The sequence below is a fragment of the Centroberyx affinis genome, unplaced genomic scaffold, assembly GCF_046629955.1.
Source record: "Centroberyx affinis isolate AG114_WGS23_722 - 3 ecotype Tasmania unplaced genomic scaffold, CSIRO-AGI_Caff_v1 ptg005062l_1, whole genome shotgun sequence".
In the NCBI taxonomy this organism is placed as follows: Eukaryota; Metazoa; Chordata; class Actinopteri; order Beryciformes; family Berycidae; genus Centroberyx; species Centroberyx affinis.
Window position 1 is genome coordinate 243,699 of NW_027282497.1, and position 19,109 is coordinate 262,807.

A 19,109-nucleotide genomic window follows, 5' to 3' on the forward strand; every position below is an offset into this window, starting at 1 on the left:
TTGAAAGTACAAACTAAACAGTGCCTAGATTTAAATTAACTGCTGTCCCGGCTAACAAAGACGCCCTAAAATAAAAAGACACGGATGTGACAAAGTTTGCATGGCGACATATTTTGAGGGATTATTTCCTGGCGGAGACTTCCATTTATTCCCGAGGGTGTCGTAGTGCGCGCACTGATATGAAAACATAAACATAAAACCTTGTGAAGAAAGGGTAAAACAAAATCTGACAAAACCAAATGAAGTCTGACTATCTAGCTCGGGCAATGTTCAAGTCTGTGGAAGTTGTTTTTCATACTGGAAAAAAAAAGAAACTGCAGCAAATGAGCTTCTTCTGAAGGGAGGAAAACAAGCCCTGATATCTCCAACTGTTTTGGCTGTATGCAGACAGACAGACAACCTAGACTTGGCTTAAACTTAGAAAAAACACCATAATGTATTCCCACTCTGATTCTTTTTTTCCCTCCACTCATAAATTAAAGACAAAATCAGAAACTGTCTTTTAACAGTGCCAGCTAAGTTATTTCAGTGTGCTTCACCCTGTTATGTGACTGGAGAGGCGGTCCGGACGGTCCACCTGATAAACCAATGGTCCAGCTCTTCTCCAAAATAGGGTGTGAGGAGGAAGGCGAAGCTAATGGAGATTAGTGCCAGAAGGAGGTCCATTACGGTGTGACCATAAACCGTCTATCGCAGGTGTAAAGAAGACCAAATACCCCACATAATAAACCGGGTCAGCTGCCTCCTCCGGGCCGCCCGATAATGTCCAACGTGCGTGATGAGAGCACCGATGAGGAGGAGATTGACAGGCTGCTCGCCTGTCTGACTGCTACGGAGGTGGAGGAGCTGGGGAATGAACTGATGGATATCGACCCGGACCCGGCCGTGCCTGTCGGGCTCCGGCAGAGGAACCAGACGGAGAAGAAGCCGTCAGTCCAGTACAACAGGGAGGCGATGCTGGATTTCTGTGAGCAAGAGACCAAGAAGCTCATTCAGAGGGAAATGTCCTTTGAGGTTTGGTGATTTACTTTTTTTTTGTCCCCCATCCCAAACTGCGTTTGAATTATTCCATTCTAAATTATTACTAACCTGTAGGATTCAACTTTAAGGCTAAAGTAAGGCTTTATCTGGCTTGTGGTGTGTTTCTTTGAGGTGGACCTCTGCATATTGTGTAGATATATGGAACTGAGGCAAGCAAAAAGGATGCAATGGATGTAAAGTGAGTGCCCAGTTGCAATTTTCCTATAGAGGCATATATTTTGGAACAAATCTGTTAAATTGTTAGGAACCAAACATACAACCATATTCATGACTTATTTTTATTGCATATGCTCCATTTCTATGGGTTGTAGCTATATCTTTATACCAGTGTGAAAAGGCAGAATGTCTGATTTAAAAAAAATAAAAAAATACATGTCTATGACAGAGCAAGGCTCCCCCTGTCTAATCTGCCAATAACATAAACAACATGATGATACAACAAGGACATGCAGATTTTAAATTGCCATGCAATGATGATTATTTCAGAGCAGAGTTGTCATCATTCAGGTATTTCATGCATGTTTATCAGATTTATAACCACTCAAAAACAAGTCAAAATGGAGCTACTACAGACCTGTAATAGAAACCCAACCGTACAAATTAGTTTACACAACAACTACTGTTATAATACACTGTGCATTTCCTTTGCACTGCTATCTCAGATCTCAATTTCCTTCACTTTTAAAGTCAGTTTCCTTTAACAACAGGGAGTGGATCTCAGGGACTGCAGCAGGCTTGCTCATGCAGGCACGCTGCTCGTAATGTGAAGACAAATTAAATTCCTGTACAGGAGGCTACTGCCAAGCCATAGTGCCTTTTAAGGACTGGACAGTCAGAGTTTCTTCAACACACTCTTGTAAATCTCTTCCAGCATGTTTTTCTACAACAGCTTGCCTTCTAGCTTCAAAACACTGACCAATGGGGCAATGTTCACAAGCACAACATATTATTTTACCATTTAAGTTCTGTAATGTTTTAACAAATAAACCCCTGACTTTTTATTTGCATAATACACAAAAATTGATTTGCTCATGGGTGGTGTAGCCTCCCTGAACATTCAGTGTGTTTTGACAATGTCATTGTGCAATTATAATATCTTTATGACACACTGCTCTTAATCTGCTTCTCACTGAAGGGGGAGCCAAAAACCGACAGTGAGAGAAGAGGAAGCCAAACTACGACAGAGGTGGAGAAAGGTTGTGACAGCTGTGACACCCTAACAATACCAGATCACTGCAGTGGACTAAAAGCTGACGCCACCGATTTGGATATAAATAAGAATGACAGATCTGAGGACACAAAAGAGAAACAAGAGAACAAACGATTGGAGTGTGCTGGTGTGTTTCAAGACAGCAACAGGGAAGAAAGTCAGAGTGTAAAGCTAACAGAAGCTGAGGGTACGCTAGAGGTGAAGGAGAAAAACAAGGAGCCTACGAAACAGAAGAGGCGTGGCTGCAAAACACATGATCTCATATCAAAATTACAAAGAAAAAACGAGACTGAAGTAGAGAAGGGCAGAAAAGAGGAGAGCAGAAAGAGAGCAGACTGCAAAACCAAAGAACTTATTTCAAAGCTGCAAGGCCAAGGTGAGAAAGAGGATAGGAGGGGGATGGACAGACATGAAAAAAGACAAAAATTTAAGGATAGCAAAATTAGAGGACTCCACCCTGAAAAGGAAAGGCAAAGTGAACTAAGGGGATCTACAATGGAAGACAATAAGATTAGTGAGAAGGAATATCACAAAGACAACACAAAGTCACACAAGAAAGCATTGTCCAGAGAAAAGACAACAGGGACTGGTAATAAATGTGAAACTGATAATGCAAATCTATCAGGCAGCAATAGCAAAGAATCCCCAGCAGGTGAAACAGAGGAGGGCGAGGACGATGTTTCCAGTATGTTTGATGAACTGCTTGAGAGAGTCAGGAGAAATGACCCGTCACTGACCGAGCTGAACGTCAACAACTCGGACGTGATCCAAACTCAGACGCTCATCCAGTTTGCAGAAGCGCTTCACGACAACGTACACGTAAAGACTTTGGCTTTGGCAAACACCCGGGCCGATGACCATGTAGCTTATGCCGTTGCTGACACTCTGCAGAGCAACGCCTGCCTGACCAGCATTAATCTGGACTCCAACCACCTCACCAGCAAAGGCATCCTGGCTCTGATCCGCGCGATAGAGAACAACACGACCGTCACCGAGCTTCGCTTCCACAACCAGCGGCACATATGTGGGGGGAAAACGGAGATGGAGATGGCTAAGATGTTAAAAGGCAACACCGCGCTGCTAAAGCTGGGCTATCACTTTGAGCTGGCCGGGCCCAGGATGACGATGACCAGCATCCTGAGTCGCAATATGGACCAGCAGCGCCAAAGACGGATGCTAGAGAAGAAGCAGGCCGAGCAAACCCGTCCAGCTCAGTCTGGCCTGAAATCCCCCTCATTCCAGCACATTCCTCCATCCAGACACACAACACTAAAGAGCCCTCTAGACCTGCAGCAGGTCAACAAGGAAAAAACCACGCTCCCTCTGTTCAAGGAGAAAGGACGCATCATTAAGACACAGAATCCCTCCTCCACTGACCCCTCACTTGGACCCTGCGTCAAGGTAACACCAAAGCCTAAGGCTGGACGATCTGGGCAGGTTTCTACACCGGCTGCTCCTCCTGCTCCCAAGCTGGAAGGCCTGTCACCCAGTAAACTGGATCGTCAGACTTCACGACAGACTGGAGGGAGAAACTCCAGGGATCAGTTGCTGGACTCCATTCGCAACAGCGCATTGAAAGCTCTCAAAAAGGTTAGAAATGATGTAAAGGATATGATCTCATTATGTATTATATAATTAGCAATAGTATAACTTCAGGGCTTGCAAATGAGGCAAATATTAACTCGTGAAAATTTAATTTTCGTAATTACATTTCACATGTAACAGTGAATAAATTATCAGTAAGCCTCTTTCTCTCTTGCAGGTTGATGTTCCAAAGCGTCTTCGCTAAAGAATGAGATGCACTTAACTGAACCGCACCTGACTAACTGTAGTTTGTGAACATGAAATATCTTCAAATATCCAATTGATTGGTGTTATTATTAGTGGATGGATGACTCTTGGAGCAAGTCTACAGTTGTAAGGAAATTTCAACTGTGTCTTCACACTCAAAGCCCTGTGGTTTGTCCTCACATCATATATATAGCTGTTCTTTGATGTCTCTTTTATTTTATAATGTTGAGCTAAAGCTCAGTCACTGTGTTGCTATGCACCAATTTATTTTTACACTGAAAAATTAGAACAAATAGGAAAGTGTGTGTACCCTCTTAAGACAATCTGTGGTTTGTACTATGAGCTTTAAGGACAGTATATAGGTAAATGTTCATAGGTTTCTATTAGTAGAATGACAGAGCATACCAAAGAAGTAGAGATATAATTCTATTTAAATAAGTTACAATCAAATTTTGTGCCTGATGTTAGCTTATGGTTTATAACTTTTATGACTGTGGACCTCTATTGTAATACGTTCCTCAACTTGTTTGTTTGAACAAAGGCTGGAACATTTTGTTTGACTAACATAGTAACATTGTCTTAAGCACACATCAAGATGATATTCACAACCATAAGTCATCCTGTGATGCACTGCCTCCTGTCTGTTTGTGATGAATTCAATATCCATATTTGGCCATTGTAATGAGGAAGATATGCAGTAAGAGTAACTCATCCAATCCATTCAATTATTGGGCCATAGCCAACTGGGCGTCTTGCTCTGTTATGTAGGGCTTTGTCATGCCGAAAGGCACTGAGAATAATCAGGTTCACAGTGACAGTGGAAATATGTCAATAAAAAAGGGGAAGATCAAATGGAGGGAAATATTTAGACACTACCAATTTTGTGACCCGCTTAATAGTTAAAATGTGTTTAAAAACCGAATGAAATGGCAGCTGAGGTGTCACCGATAGCCTACAGACCACTGGGCTTCTGGCAAAACAGTCTTTGGTGGGTGTTGTGAGACAGTTCTGCTGTACTGAGACTATATAAAATGTTATGAAACACAATGTGGTGTTCAGTTACACCAACAATTTGAGTGCTTCACAACAGCAAATTGAGTGTGTGTTGAAAGTTTCTGAATGCTCAATAATGAAAGTGGAGACACTCACTCTTCTGCAGTGCCTACATATGCACATACACCCTTTATCTCAGTACACACCCAAACAGGACAGACGCAGAAACCACAAGGGCCTTGAGGTAGGGTGAATTCTATTAGAATTCAATGCATTTGCCTTGAGCTCACTGGAGCCTCTCATGCGAGCAAACTGAAAGTGTAAAGGCTTTACTGGAGGTTAAGCAGTCACCACTCCCTCAGCGATTTGTTGATTATCAGACAGTGTTAAAGAAATGGACTAAAAAGAACGTCAAGACAGATGTAATCTCAAAGCGTCGGGAACCTTGCAGGTCTAACTGACGGTCTGTGGTGGAGACCATCTTGCTAAATGGTAACTGGTGCATTATTATCACTGCACCACTGTGTCCACTGGCTACTGCCAGGCACTTTGTGTTCAGCACTTGCCCTCCTCTCACCAGTGCCATGTGATCACAAAAGTTAAATATGTACTGCCTTATCAGATTCACCACTTGAAAAGGATCCAGTTCAGATGGCAGGCCAGCGTATTTCAGCTCAGGAGTGACACACACCAAGTGGCTGCATCCCACATGTTACATAGACACTGTAGATGGATGGTTTCCCAGGCAAGTGCTTTCATAATCCATTCAGCAACAAGGGAATATCAGCAGTCTGTTTTCATGCTAAAATATAACACAACGGGAACAGAACAATTCCATGAAATATTTCTGACAAGAACATAAACATAACTGTGATTAGATTGCAAGGACTGCAAAACAACCTTTTTGTTGCTGTGATGTTTGTAGATGCACCCAAAAATCCAAACTCCTCAGTGCAAAAAATACATTTCTCAATATGGCTTTTTAAATAACGTTAGGTGCATTACTGCACTTGTTATTGGATTCAACTAAAATCACCTGACAAACATCAGTTCTCAGAACTTTATACTTAAAATAGAGGCCAGTTTCCAATCCTCTACAATAACATATTTGCATACTTACCTAAATATATTTTGGCCATAAAAGTTTTGTTGAACTTAATTTTGACCCAGTTTTTCTATGTTGAAACACAACTCTAAACATATTCTTAAGAATGTGGGAAATGCAAATGCTGAGCTGATTAGATATTTAAAATATTCCAAATGGTTATAGAAGTCTATAGACTAAAATTAGGCTACATAGGGTTTAAATGTGAAGGTGTTTCGCAAACTCAAAACATTTTCAAAATAATTTTCTCATCAAGTGCCACATCAAATAAATGAAGGGTACTTTTCAGTACAGTGAATATAACTAAAATCCTACACTGACCTAAATTCACTCTAAACACATGAATAACTATGATCCCAGCTGAAGAGCTGCAATGTTGGTGCCATGTGTCACTCATGGTATCAAGTACCATTTGGGTGATCTGGTCTCCAACTAAGGAGATCTCTCTGACTTGCAGTTTGAGTTTTGGTAATTCAAAAACACTCTCTTGATTTATTCAGAAGATGCTATCTTTTCGATTTCTGATTCTGATACATTGTATTATTTTGCATAAAACTCCATCTGACAAAGTAACCAATGGTCACTTATTTTTGTTCAGTGTGAATGCGAGGGAAGAGACCAGTTCTGTCCTATTGGTTTGAGACAGGATCACCTCTGGGTGAATCAACTTTCAAATTGGCCCTAAAACATAACCAATACCTTTTCAACAGTTATCCTGACAAAACCTTATTCTCCAAAATACACCTTAACCCATTCTCCTTACTAACTGTAGAGTGCTATTACACTGGTATGCACACGTTAACTGCAACAAAACAATCACTAACTGTATAAACATGGTTTCAAAATGGCTTTAAGAGGCACTTTTTCCTCCAAATGTCTTTTCATCTTGCAGTGTGAAAAACAATTATCATTTTATGAAGCGTTCCATAATGAAACACATTTTTGAAAAAGCATATAAACAAATGAAGTCCTGAATGCTATTAACTGTCTAAAGAGGATATTTTTAGAGCTTTAAACAGAAAATACATGCATGCTTGCCTTTTGTATGGGATGTAATTCAACCAGAATTATTTTTTTGGTACTGATAGTTGATATTTTCAGCATTTTATTTAGGTTTGTAATTATGCGTATTGCTGTTAGCAATATCTTTCCCCTCCAATGATTTCTGTTTTTTCTCACTGCAGTGGCATAGTGTCCTACGCAGAAAACAAGCATCACACATTAAGATCAAACACTCCTTTTTCTTCTCATTTTGAATATTGAGTCAGTTACATATATAATATTGAGACAGTTACAATTCCTAGTATGCCTCTGTTCTTTATGATATGCATTTTCCTTCCTCTGTCATCAGCACCCTCTAAATTATATTAAAATACTCTCCTCCTCCCCTCTTCTCTCCTGTTTCATCTGTCTCTCTCTCTCTCTTTCACACACACCGTTTTTCTCACAGGGTGAAAATGACGTTGGTCAGTGTGTGGATAGATGTAAATGAGATTATAGAACTGTGTGTGCCTCAGGAAGACACGAGTTCACACAATTACAGGTGACATCCCAGCACTGGAAATGGAACATGCTTTCAATTCCCTGGTGACATTAATGTTCTGGGGATTATAACCAAAAAAGACTCAAGATGGTATTTCTGCTCTTTCTTTGTTGTTGTAGCTATCCTCAGTTCAGCTGTCACAAACTTTAATCTTGGGTGCACATTTCTAACAATCACTGTTATGCCTCACATCACCACTGACCTTCTAAATGAATGTGTAGCCTACATTTTGTTTGAAATGATGTAATATGGGGCAGTGTATGAAATGCACTATTCAAAATACTCAGAGGGTTTGTGAATGAGAGAGATGGCTATTCCACAGAGCAACAATCATTGTTGATGCAAACCACATCATGTTTACTATGCAACCCACAGATATGTTGGAGGATACGTAGATCGTCAGTGTAGCCCAGTCATCTCTTTACTGGCTCTTTGAACCAGTCTGAAGGGGCTGTAATGAAACAAGTGCAGTGAACTGTGAAGAGATCCACACTAATCGTGATTTTCTAGCTGGTAGTCCGAGTTTAGTAAGAAATGTGCAAAGGGCAGAACAATACTTCGTTACGATGTGGGAGATGTTTGAATTGAAGAGGTTTATATTGTACCTTAACCTGGACAGCTCTGATAGGCTGATCATGATCCAATCAATAGCTGCTGTCCCGACCCTTCCGTACATTCGCCCAGTGTGATTTAGCGCACACATAGCGGAACACGGTAAGTGTCTTGTAAAGCTTTGCCCCTGTGTAAAATTGGCGATTTGATAGCTAATTATCCAGGTTGTAACATCGGATAATTAATAATTAGTTTGCAAATATTAGCCTATCTTCGATTAGATAGTAAAATGACGACTTCACTGTGGCAGAATAATTCAGGGTGTAAAATAGCGTACTAACGTTAGCTAGCTACCCGGATTGACTAGCGAATGTTAGCTAATGACTAACTAACGAGTTCGTGATTCTAACATGGTTTGGTTTTCAAGTAATTTACCGACTAACGTTAACTTTCTCGCTGTCAGTTAGTTAGGTAGCAGCTTACACATGCTAACGGCAAACCAGCTGGCTGCTCTAAGCTCTAGCTAGACGAAATACAAAAGGAGGTTTGTGAGTCCAGAAAAATGCTAGCTGGCTAGCTAACTTCTCGCCAGCCGACGTTAGCTAAACAGCTAAAGTTAACGTTAGCCGCTAGGTAACTTAAAAGGGAGGCTAAGTTTGTCAGCCAAGAGCTAGCTAACGTTAAACTGCTAAATCAACTTTCTTCACTGCAAAGCCAACTTTAGTCAACATTGGCGTCTGTACTGCACATTTCACCGAATCTTTTCCAGACTAACGTTAACATCCGATAACGTTAGCATTTTCTCATGGACGTTAACAAATGTTGCTAAACGTTAGCATTCAGGTTGTCAAGCCTGGTCGTGATTAAGCTGGCTTGTAGTACCGCAGTAGTGTAGTACTGCAAACTTAACGTTAACGTCAGATATAATTTGTCTAGCCATTGTTAACGCTACCGACTTTGACTGTGCTTATGTTAAACGTTGTAACAGTTGCTTACACAGTCACTTGCATTGGGAAACTAACTAATAGCCCCACCCTTCCTTTCGAAATCAACTGTGCCCCAAGTAGACACGAAAATAAGTTAGGTTTAGATATTGAGATGTAACTAACGCCAAAAGCGCACCAAAAAAAATGCATTTACAAGATAGAAATCTTTTCAGGTTTTATGAATCGACCTCAATCAGAAGTTTAGCATTTTGTGCTCTTCTGTGAAGTTAAAACCCATTTGCCCCCTTCTGGCTCCAACAGACACGCACAAACATACAAGAATATTCATAGCAAGTCCCGTCTATGGAGCTCGGGTATTGCAATTACCCATAATGGGCCACAATCATCTAACTTTGTGATTCATTTGTCGATAGCATTTTTTTTTTTTACAAGGAAAACATTATGGTCTTTGTTAAATGTTGCTCATAATTCTAATTTAGGTTGATCAGCAACAGGTTTTAAGAAATACAACGGTTTTGTGCTATTATAAAACATTTTTCATACACTTAGGCAGGTCAGTGAAATGATGTAGGTTTTATAAATGGCTAGGTTACTGTTGTCTCCTATACATGTAGCCAATATTTTATCTTATTTGTGTTTTAGACTGAGCTCACCTGTTGACACCTTGAAATAGGCCCACACAGCAGACAGTTTGGCCACATCAATAAAGTCATCACCAAAAGCATATGACCAACTGGCTTTATGACAGTACATGCAGCATAGCAAACCTGAAATTTCCATGTATGAGTTTGATAGTGTTCCAGTGTATTTTGAATCCATAATCTAGATGGTATAAATAAAAATAAAAAAGAACAGTTTTCCCCCTGCCATCCATCTACTTTTTTTTTTTTTTTAAACAGATGAGTAAATTATTCCAGTTTTACCAATAATGTAGTGCTGACCTGAATGTACATGCTTCAATATTGGTATGATTTAGGTCCAGTTTCCTGTTTGAATCACTTGGTGTAGCCTAGCTTACTGGCTCCCAACACACCCTCAGCACCTGCCTGCCGACATCAGTGTACTTGAGGATCTGCTGGCCCCCCCTCGCCAGATGTAGAGGGAGTTGTCATCTGCAGCAGCCGTGTACACGGTAGGTTAGGCTGTTCTCACAGCCTGAGTGTTTTGTTTTTGTGTGTTTGACAATGGTGCAAAGAACACTTTTGTTAAAGGCTTTGTACATTTGTAGATGATGGCAGGTGTTTGTTTATATATTTTGCTTCTTGATCATATCTGTACAATAAAGTGTTTGGCCATCATTAGTTGTTAACATCAAAGCCTGTCAACAAGGAAGCATTCTATGCCTATCAGCTAAACTAGGAGAAATTCTCGACTAGGATTGGTCAAGGTTGTCAGCTTGGGTGCTTGATACTTGAGATGTGTGAGGCTAGGCACATATCTAATCAGTGGAAGGCTTAGGCTTCTGGCTTATCTGATATAAAGGCTTTGCAGCAAATTTTGTGACACCCACATGAATTTACATTTTAAACAGTCTGGTTTGCCTTTACGTATATTATTAATAAAGGCTAATAAAGGCATCTGCACATGTTGCATCACATCTAGATGCATCACCTCACTCTGGTAATGATTTCAGAGCAGTGATCATGCATGCTCCTCTGATCTCTATTTTCTGTTTGTATGGTACACTTGAGTAGAGGAGGATCATTACAATGGCCCTTTGTAGAGTGCCTCATGTGCCCGTCTCTCACTGTGGGCTTCTGGTGGTGCTTCATACATCGTAGTTAGAATTGCAAATGCTGGTTGAGTGTGACAGAGTGGTTTTTGTATTGTTTGTCTCAGCATTTGACAAAGGTCCCACAGATCGTCAGACCTAGCACGATTAGTAGATTCAAAGAGGCTCTTAAATGAAATTTTGTTGTGCACCTCTTTGACATTTGTGCATCAAATGAACATATTTGCATTTTACAATTAGATGTTAAGCATATCTTATTAAAATCAATACTTTGCTTTAGTAAAACATGTTCACCTTTTAGCACATAGGCCTACTGTGTATGTTTATAAACAGTAATCCATTCATTATGGCTGCCCCACATATCTGTTGTTGCCACCACTCAATTGCTTTGAAAGGGACATGGGCTATCAAGTTGAAGGATCACTTAAAGAAAAAGCGCCTCTCTTCATCTTAAATATTTCCATGCCTGTGACAAATTTTCTATGACTGCCTATGTTGTCTAGGCCCAGTGCAGTTTCAAAACTGTGCCAGACTGATGGAGTTGGTGACATGTCACTCTCTGTGGCCTTTCTCCTCCGTATTGTAATGAGATTAAGTTATTTGTGGCACTGTGCTCTTACCTACTGACTGCACAGAGCACTGCCATATTCAGGATCTAGTGCAGGGCCCCAGAATGTGACCATTTGGTCGGACTTTGCGAGTCCTTTTTTCCAGTAGAGCCACTTGATTGTTTCTTTGGTGCTAGTGTCACCAGTGGGGGAAAAGTTGCTCTGAATCCCTGGAGTAGAGCAACCAGCCTTTGGCTTCCTTCAGTTCTTCTTGGCTTCTTTATTTGAAAAGAGAGGAGGAGGGGCCCCACCATCATGACAGCTGAAGTCCCAAGGTAGTGGGTGGGAAAGAAAGCTAATTTTTTGGCAGAAGAATGAAAGTTTAATCTGCTGATGTCAGCAGTGATTATTCATTGTCATAGATACTGTACTTGGGGAGGGTCGAAACTAAGCATTTCTGTTGACGCCTTGTTTTGGATGGAATACTGCTGTAATAGCTGGTAATTATGAATGAGGTTTATAATGATCTTATGATCAATTTATTAACATAATAGTAATTTTACAGTTATTTTCCTTATAGCAATAATTTACACAGGGTAATTTGGAAAAGTATACTAGTTGTTTAGCTTTATGTGGCTTAGGAGCTTTTCCTGTGATTGTAAATGAAATGACTTGTGCATCTAATTCACTTCATCATCCTTGCTTTCTCTTCCTACAGACCCTTGTACTGTCCAGTGAAGTTGCCCCACCATGCGTGAGTACAAGCTAGTGGTGCTGGGATCAGGAGGCGTGGGAAAATCAGCACTGGTGAGTGATGACTGCCGCCATGTAGGACTCAGCAGGGCTGAGAGTCGCCCGGTGTCCCATGATCTGAGCCGATATTGATCTTATGTTTATTACAATTTGATCAGTATTATTGATTTGATATTACGCAATTTGCAGTATTTTGGAGTTTAAAAAATATTAAATGATCCTCCAAGAGATGCTGGATAATGTTGAGGAGACCATTAGCCCAAGTTTTATTTTTGCCCTAACAATTACTATTGCCATTGTTATTACTTTAAATCTGTTTATTTTAAATGTTACCAAATTTATACGATGTGAAGTTTAGATGAAGAATCCTAATATTCAATGTCACAATTAAGTGTCTTTTGTTTTTTGTTTTTTTTGGAAGCAGACCTGGATTAAATATTTACTTCAATGCATACTCTTTTGGTAGATGTTTTTCAGTCTAGATGTGCCTATTATTCATGCAGTAAGCTAGATTGTAATCTACAAATATGCCTGTATTTTTCAGTTTTGTGCTGATAGTGATGTCTCTCTTGATACTCTCTTGACGCTCTCCTTCCCTTCATTTGTCCCTTCCAGACAGTCCAATTTGTGCAAGGCATTTTTGTGGAAAAGTATGACCCCACAATAGAAGACTCCTACAGAAAGGTAAGCTCCGAAAAATAAAATGCTGTCAACATTTCATACAACTGCCTCTATTTCTGCAAAGCAACTCATGAACTGCCTATTTAAATTCCCTCACCTGTATCATAATATTTATCTGCCCCCTTTTCTCCAACAGCAAGTTGAGGTCGATGGGCAGCAGTGTATGCTTGAAATTCTGGACACAGCCGGAACAGTAAGTCAAGTCAATTATAGATAGCAGATTATAACATGCAGGACAAAAGCAACCAGACTGATGATGGCTCCTCCCCTTTTCTTGTTCTGTAGGAACAGTTCACGGCTATGAGGGACCTGTACATGAAGAACGGCCAGGGCTTTGCCTTGGTGTACTCCATTACAGCGCAGTCGACATTTAATGACCTACAGGACCTCCGGGAACAGATCCTGCGAGTAAAGGACACTGAGGATGTGAGTGTCACAGTATCTCTTTCAATCACGCATAGCACCCTTTTTTTTTTTTTTTGAAGCTGTTATACTGTTTGCTTATTCTTTTACTCATCTTTTTCTGTTCAGTTTAATCAAGAACTGAAGTAAGTGATTTCATCACACATGCTAATTACAAACTATAAATCGCAAAATCAGATGACACAGTAGGAGTATGGTTATCTGGAGGAAATATGGAACATGGTAAAAGAGTATAATTCATAGTATCACATTTATGGCCCCAACTAACGATTATTTTCATTGTCGATTAATCTGTCGATTATTTTCTTGATTAATCGATTAGTTGTTTGGTCTATAAAATGTCAGAAAATGGTGAAAAATGTCGATCAGTGTTTCCCAAAGCCCAAGATGACGTCCTCAAATGTCTTGTTTTGTCCACAACCCAAAGATATTCAGTTTACTGTCATAGAGGAGTAAAGAAACCAGAAAATATTCACATTTAAGAAGCTGGAATCAGAGAATTTTGACTTATTTTTCTTAAAAAATTACTTAAAGCGATTAATCGATTATCAAAATAGTTGCCGATTAATTTAATAGTTGACAACTAATCGATTAATTGTTGCAGCTCTAATCACATTAAACACTAGACAGACGTCTTGGTTGGTAATCAGGTCTTTGAAATTATTTTAAATTAAAGAATACTAACAAAAATTATAGAATAATAATTTAGTGAACATGAATTTGATTGTTTAACATGATTCTGCATATGTTAGCAGTTACATGTCAATATCAGAATATTTTTTATGATTATTGTGATATTAATTTTGTCCATATTGCCAAGCCCTATAGTATTATGAGCTATAGCTTCTCAATGAATCTGTACAGTGAGCCTCTCTTTACTGATGGTAACCTTCTGTGTCGCACTATATAATGTGTCTGTGCAACTTCTGTAGCTGCCATTGATCCCTGTTCATCTTGCCCTCATTAGAGTCGGCTCTGTGGGAGAGAGGGCAAAGCAAAGGGGGGCAGGAACTTTGTAACAGGATGGAAATGTCAGTGCTGTTGTTAGATGCTATCTTCCACTTTCAGTCTTGCTCTCTTCATCTCCTGATTTAGAGAGAGGATGTGAAGCATGCTGAGTCTGTGCTTTATTTATTCATAGCCGGTTGCCTGATGGATCTGTATGTCTTTGTTAAAGCAATATTTCACTTCGGTAAAACATTTTCACCATTTAGCATGCATACCTTTATTAGACCATGAACCAATGTTAGCTGATTCTGTGCCTCTGTGGTGACCACTACTCACTTATTTGTTTTCAAAACCTAGACTAAAAAAAATCACGTGTCAACAATATTGTTGACACATGAATTACATTGATGTAACCTGATAAATTTGTGTCTCCCAGTCACATTTTTCAAAAGTGACTTGAGATTGGTAATAGTGAGAGTTGAAAATTGCTTCAGTGCTGGTGATTTTGTATGTTGAAGACAATGTTGGAGGCTTACTAGTGATGAATTTATATTGAGTCATGTAAAAAATGAAAATGTTCTACCAAAGTAAGATATCACTTTGAAATGCTTCGGTCTTTGACTCTGCTATTATTTGATCAGGTTCCCATGATCCTGGTGGGAAACAAGTGTGACCTGGAGGATGAGCGTGTGGTTGGCAAGGAGCAGGGCCAGAACCTGGCCCGTCAGTGGAACAACTGTGCCTTTTTAGAGACTTCAGCTAAATCAAAGATCAATGTTAATGAGGTATGTTCCAATGCTGCATATGGCATCAACTGAAGAATTAAGGTGGTCATATAATTTGAAATAGAATTCACATACGAGAAAATGAAATGCTTAGAATGACATTATTATTAACTTCACACTGCAAAGCATTAGTTTTGTGATTACTGCAGCAAAATGTTCAAACCATTGAGCTCATTCTGTTGTAGATTTTCTATGACCTGGTGCGGCAGATCAACAGGAAAACGCCGATGGAAAAGAAGAAGGCAAAAAAGAAGTCAAATTGCACACTGCTCTAAATGTCCTCCTACAAGCAGCTCCAGGCCAGGTGAGTGGGAGTTAAAATAGGATGTAATCCAGATATGTGCAGGGAGCCCACTGCTTGTGGAATCTGTGGATTGTCACTGAATTTTTATATTTCAAATAAGGAAAGCAAATTCATGAATCTGAAGTCATAGAATAGGGGGGAATTTTAGAATTTTCAGGGAATTTTAGAGATTGGTCTTTTTTCCAGGAATCTAGCAGAATGTATTTTACAGCTTGTGTCGGCACATTCAGCGGCCATCAGCTGTTTCCTCCATACGGCGGCCACTTTTTCACAGCAAGGACAAGTTTGGTTTGCCAGGGTAAATTCACAGTGCATAGGATTGAAAATACCATTGGATTATTTGAAACAACAATAGCCCTAAATCATGTTTGTAGGTAGATATTAAAAGAATAATGAACGTTTTTGAGGAAATTGAATTAAAAGTCAATTTTTGCTCTGTGGTGGTTACAACAAGTTATATCCCTTTGGACCTTTTCTGAGCTGAAAAACAGCCAAAACATTTTAAAAATTGTTTATCAAAATGCTTTGACATAGTCATGAAACGTCAGGGGATTTTGAAAGTATAATTATGGCGAGATCTATCTCTATCCAGTTTCTTCATTGACTTCATGTGAAACGGGAAACAATACTGAAAAGTGCACCCTCAGTATTTTCATATCTAGTGATGAATTTTTGGAAAACCCAGGAACTGTAATCAAATGTGAAAGTAAAAAATGTGCGAAAATGCATTTCCTTGTTTTATGTGGAATTGATTCAATGTAAGCCAGCAAGCCTCTGCTGAATCCTGTGGCTCCATCTGCTGTTGGAGCATTGTAGCAATGCTTCATGTTTGAATAGCTATCTGTGAACTTCAATAGTCTGGAAATTTTAAGTCTGATCCTCTCAGCTGAGTCTAAACATGTTTAATTACCAGACTCTGAGACTGAACACAAACTAGTCTACTCTTTCACTTTACTCTCACCTTTGAATAGTCACAGTGGCATGCATTGGCCTTTGGACTTGTGGAACGTGTCCCTCCATGCCTTTTGTCCTGCAAGAGTGACAAGTCATGTTTATTTATATGGCCCTTTATCACAAGCATGTCAAAAATGATTTAACATACCATATACATGTGTGTGCTATGAGCTGAGAGGATTTGGATATGTTCAGTAAGATTGTCCAAACTCTACTGGAGCCACTGATGGTTTGGTAAAATTCTTGACATTATTCTTGCCAGTTTGGAATATTTTGAGGTCTGGTCCTCAGTCTTAGTGATCTCACTGGGATAAATGCCAGATGCAAATTAAAGCCCTCAACTAAGGCTCCTTCTTTCCCCCAAACAGCTCATGTGCTCCAACATTTTCAGCGATGTGTACTGATACTATTGTTTCCTGTGTGCAGGACCCTGTAATGGTTAACTGCTGCCCAGTTGGAACGTGCCAGCATTCCCAGCCCTCTCCAGAACATTTTGAAAAGGCTGACAGATACTTCACCACTCTTGAAATGGGAGGAGATGGCACATACTTTCAAGATATTCTTCTCTGCTTTTTAATGGCAAAGAAATCCACCTGTTTCTTTTTTTTATTTGCCATTGTCAGCCTTGTGTGATGACAACTCTTTGTTTTTGTGTTTTCTTTTCCAAGGTGTCTTTCTTTTGGAAATATCGGTTTAAAAGAAAAGAGACCATGGGTGTAAATCCATATATGGGAACTAAACTGTTTTATTGAAAGTAACAACAATCTTTGGCATATTGTGACTATACGTTTGCAAAAGAAACCATGTGAAATGTTGGCCTTCGCATACCTTTCTGCACTAACGGTGTCAACAAAAATACATCATTGTCCATAAGTTTCTTGCTCCTACTTACAAGGATGTGTATTCATGAGATAACATCTTTCCTAAGTGACTTTGTTTTATATTGAGAGCTGCAAGGCTTTCATATTTCCCATAATATATTCTAATTCCATTTTTGCATAATGAAGCTAAGGAAAATTAGTATTTTATAGACTGATGGGGGAAATGACGCATTTTGATTTCTGTGTCTTGAGGCTGAAAATATATTGTACTAAACCAACTCTAATATTGCTTCTTGTGTTACCCTGTCACAAATGATTTTCCAGCTTTTATGAATGATTAAATTTTAGTACATTTTCATTATTTTTTGGTCTTAGTTTTTCCTTATTACGAGTGTTATTGTTAAGGTGAACATGACTGAAGTTATTCTAGGTAGGACACATTATAGGCTATGTCTTTTCCTGTCCAATGACTAGAACAATAATAGTTTATTTCCAAGAAAGTCTCCAAAAAGCTGAAGATCGAACAAGGCAAATTAAGTAGCCATTCTCCAACCAGCAACTTTCAGAGCAAATGTCATAAGCGTTTCCTGTGGGAATGCAGTAAACAACTTTGTTATCTTTTAAAGGTCTTATGGAGTCAAAAGGATAAACTATGGTGAAGCTTCAAACACCAGGCGTGAGAAGTTTCAGGCGAGGAATTGGCCCAGTTTAGCTGCAGCAGAGGTCAGAGCCTTGTGTCCACAGCAAAGAGCTTATCAGGCCAATGAGGAAACGGCTTCGGCCCAGGCTTGCAGCAGCAGAAAGGCAGAGAGAAATGAATGCAACAAAAGCAGAGTAAAAACACAGACTAGATGCTGCATTTGGACAACTGAATGTTTCATAGGTGAGTCTTAGCAGGCTGCTTCACCAAAGTATGACTGAGATAAAAGTCCTAAAAAAGTAAATTTCCTACATGAAAAGAACATTCTCCATAAGACATGCCTGGTCTATCAAATAATGTTAATTTGCACGTTCATCTAAACTAATATATTCATAGGTCTATTGATGATCTGAACAAGTTTTAATGAAATTATTAAGTTAATGAACTGTATATCATAAGGCGATGGATCTATATCTTTGATCTCAGGCCCATTTAGTTTTTTTTTTTATCACCGAGTAGACTTATACAAATACAGTATAACCTTCCTTAAGGCCAGTGAGATGAAGCAGAGGCCTGTTGTATTCCTGAAGAGACCAACCTCACTTTTCGGGACACTCTTAAACTACACGTGCTTGCGTGCGCGTGCGTACGTGCGTGTGCTTGCTCTACTTCCTCAAGTCCCAAACTGGTTACCAGAGGCCTCGGAGTGATGATGACATCCCTCCTGGTGTTAATTTGTCTTTCAACTTTGTTAGCCCGCAGGGCATAAGCTGCTAAGACTTTTGGGAAAAAATGCGACGGTTTGAAGAAACTGCGCGTGTGGTATTTAAAAAAAAAAAAAAAAGACAGTTTTATTTGTTTAATCAGAGGGAAAGGATGGGGTGCTGCTGAAAGATTGACGGTCGCGCGCTGGACAGATGCTGATGTTCCTCAGCCTATGAAATAAAGCCTTTTCCTTCCTAACTTAGACTAAACATCAGTTTGGTTTTTACCCTTTTAGCTGATCAACCTTCGAGTTTTCCCGAGTTACATCAACAGACTCTGTGCTTCACATTTCCACCAGAAGGTGACAGCACATTTGATAGTGGCTCTATATGTAGCCTACCAATAAGGAGATCTTTCTGACATTAAGGAATATACGGTCTTTTAATTGGAGACCGTACTACCGTACCGTACTACTGTAGTATGCAAGAGAATAGCCTCAGGTGAACCTACAGGCTACACAATGAACTGTAAACTAGCAATTCAATGGAGAAACCTTCCTTCTAAAGGTATGAGGTCAGTCTCCTAGAATTTTTATGTCATTAGACCGCCATTAAATTCGTATTTCTATAATCA

General features: G+C 39.6%; 2 protein-coding genes across 2 annotated transcripts; both read left to right on the forward strand.

The window, feature by feature from the left end:
- The first annotated feature begins 762 nt into the window (after positions 1-762).
- Positions 763-4,995, forward strand: lmod1a (leiomodin 1a (smooth muscle)). Its single transcript, XM_071545830.1, has 3 exons — positions 763-1,014; positions 2,177-3,841; positions 4,014-4,995. Exons 1-3 carry the CDS (start codon positions 763-765, stop codon positions 4,038-4,040), a joined length of 1,944 nt encoding a protein of 647 aa, XP_071401931.1. The 3' UTR covers positions 4,041-4,995.
- A 3,363-nt stretch (positions 4,996-8,358) lies between these two features.
- On the forward strand, positions 8,359-17,492 carry LOC139666591 (ras-related protein Rap-1b). Its single transcript, XM_071545876.1, has 9 exons — positions 8,359-8,397; positions 10,159-10,314; positions 12,181-12,269; positions 12,831-12,899; positions 13,033-13,089; positions 13,182-13,322; positions 14,909-15,052; positions 15,238-15,356; positions 16,737-17,492. Exons 3-8 carry the CDS (start codon positions 12,213-12,215, stop codon positions 15,325-15,327), a joined length of 558 nt encoding a protein of 185 aa, XP_071401977.1. The 5' UTR covers positions 8,359-8,397; positions 10,159-10,314; positions 12,181-12,212; the 3' UTR covers positions 15,328-15,356; positions 16,737-17,492.
- The last annotated feature ends 1,617 nt before the right edge of the window (positions 17,493-19,109 follow it).

Coding starts and splice junctions, on each gene's coding strand:
- lmod1a (XM_071545830.1), top strand. CDS start 763: ATGTCCAACGTGCGTGATGAGAGCACCGATGAGGAGGAGATTGACAGG. Junction 1,015..2,176: donor AGAGGGAAATGTCCTTTGAG/GTTTGGTGATTT, acceptor TTCTCACTGAAG/GGGGAGCCAAAAACCGACAG. Junction 3,842..4,013: donor CATTGAAAGCTCTCAAAAAG/GTTAGAAATGAT, acceptor TCTCTCTTGCAG/GTTGATGTTCCAAAGCGTCT.
- LOC139666591 (XM_071545876.1), top strand. CDS start 12,213: ATGCGTGAGTACAAGCTAGTGGTGCTGGGATCAGGAGGCGTGGGAAAA. Junction 12,270..12,830: donor GCGTGGGAAAATCAGCACTG/GTGAGTGATGAC, acceptor TGTCCCTTCCAG/ACAGTCCAATTTGTGCAAGG. Junction 15,053..15,237: donor CAAAGATCAATGTTAATGAG/GTATGTTCCAAT, acceptor ATTCTGTTGTAG/ATTTTCTATGACCTGGTGCG.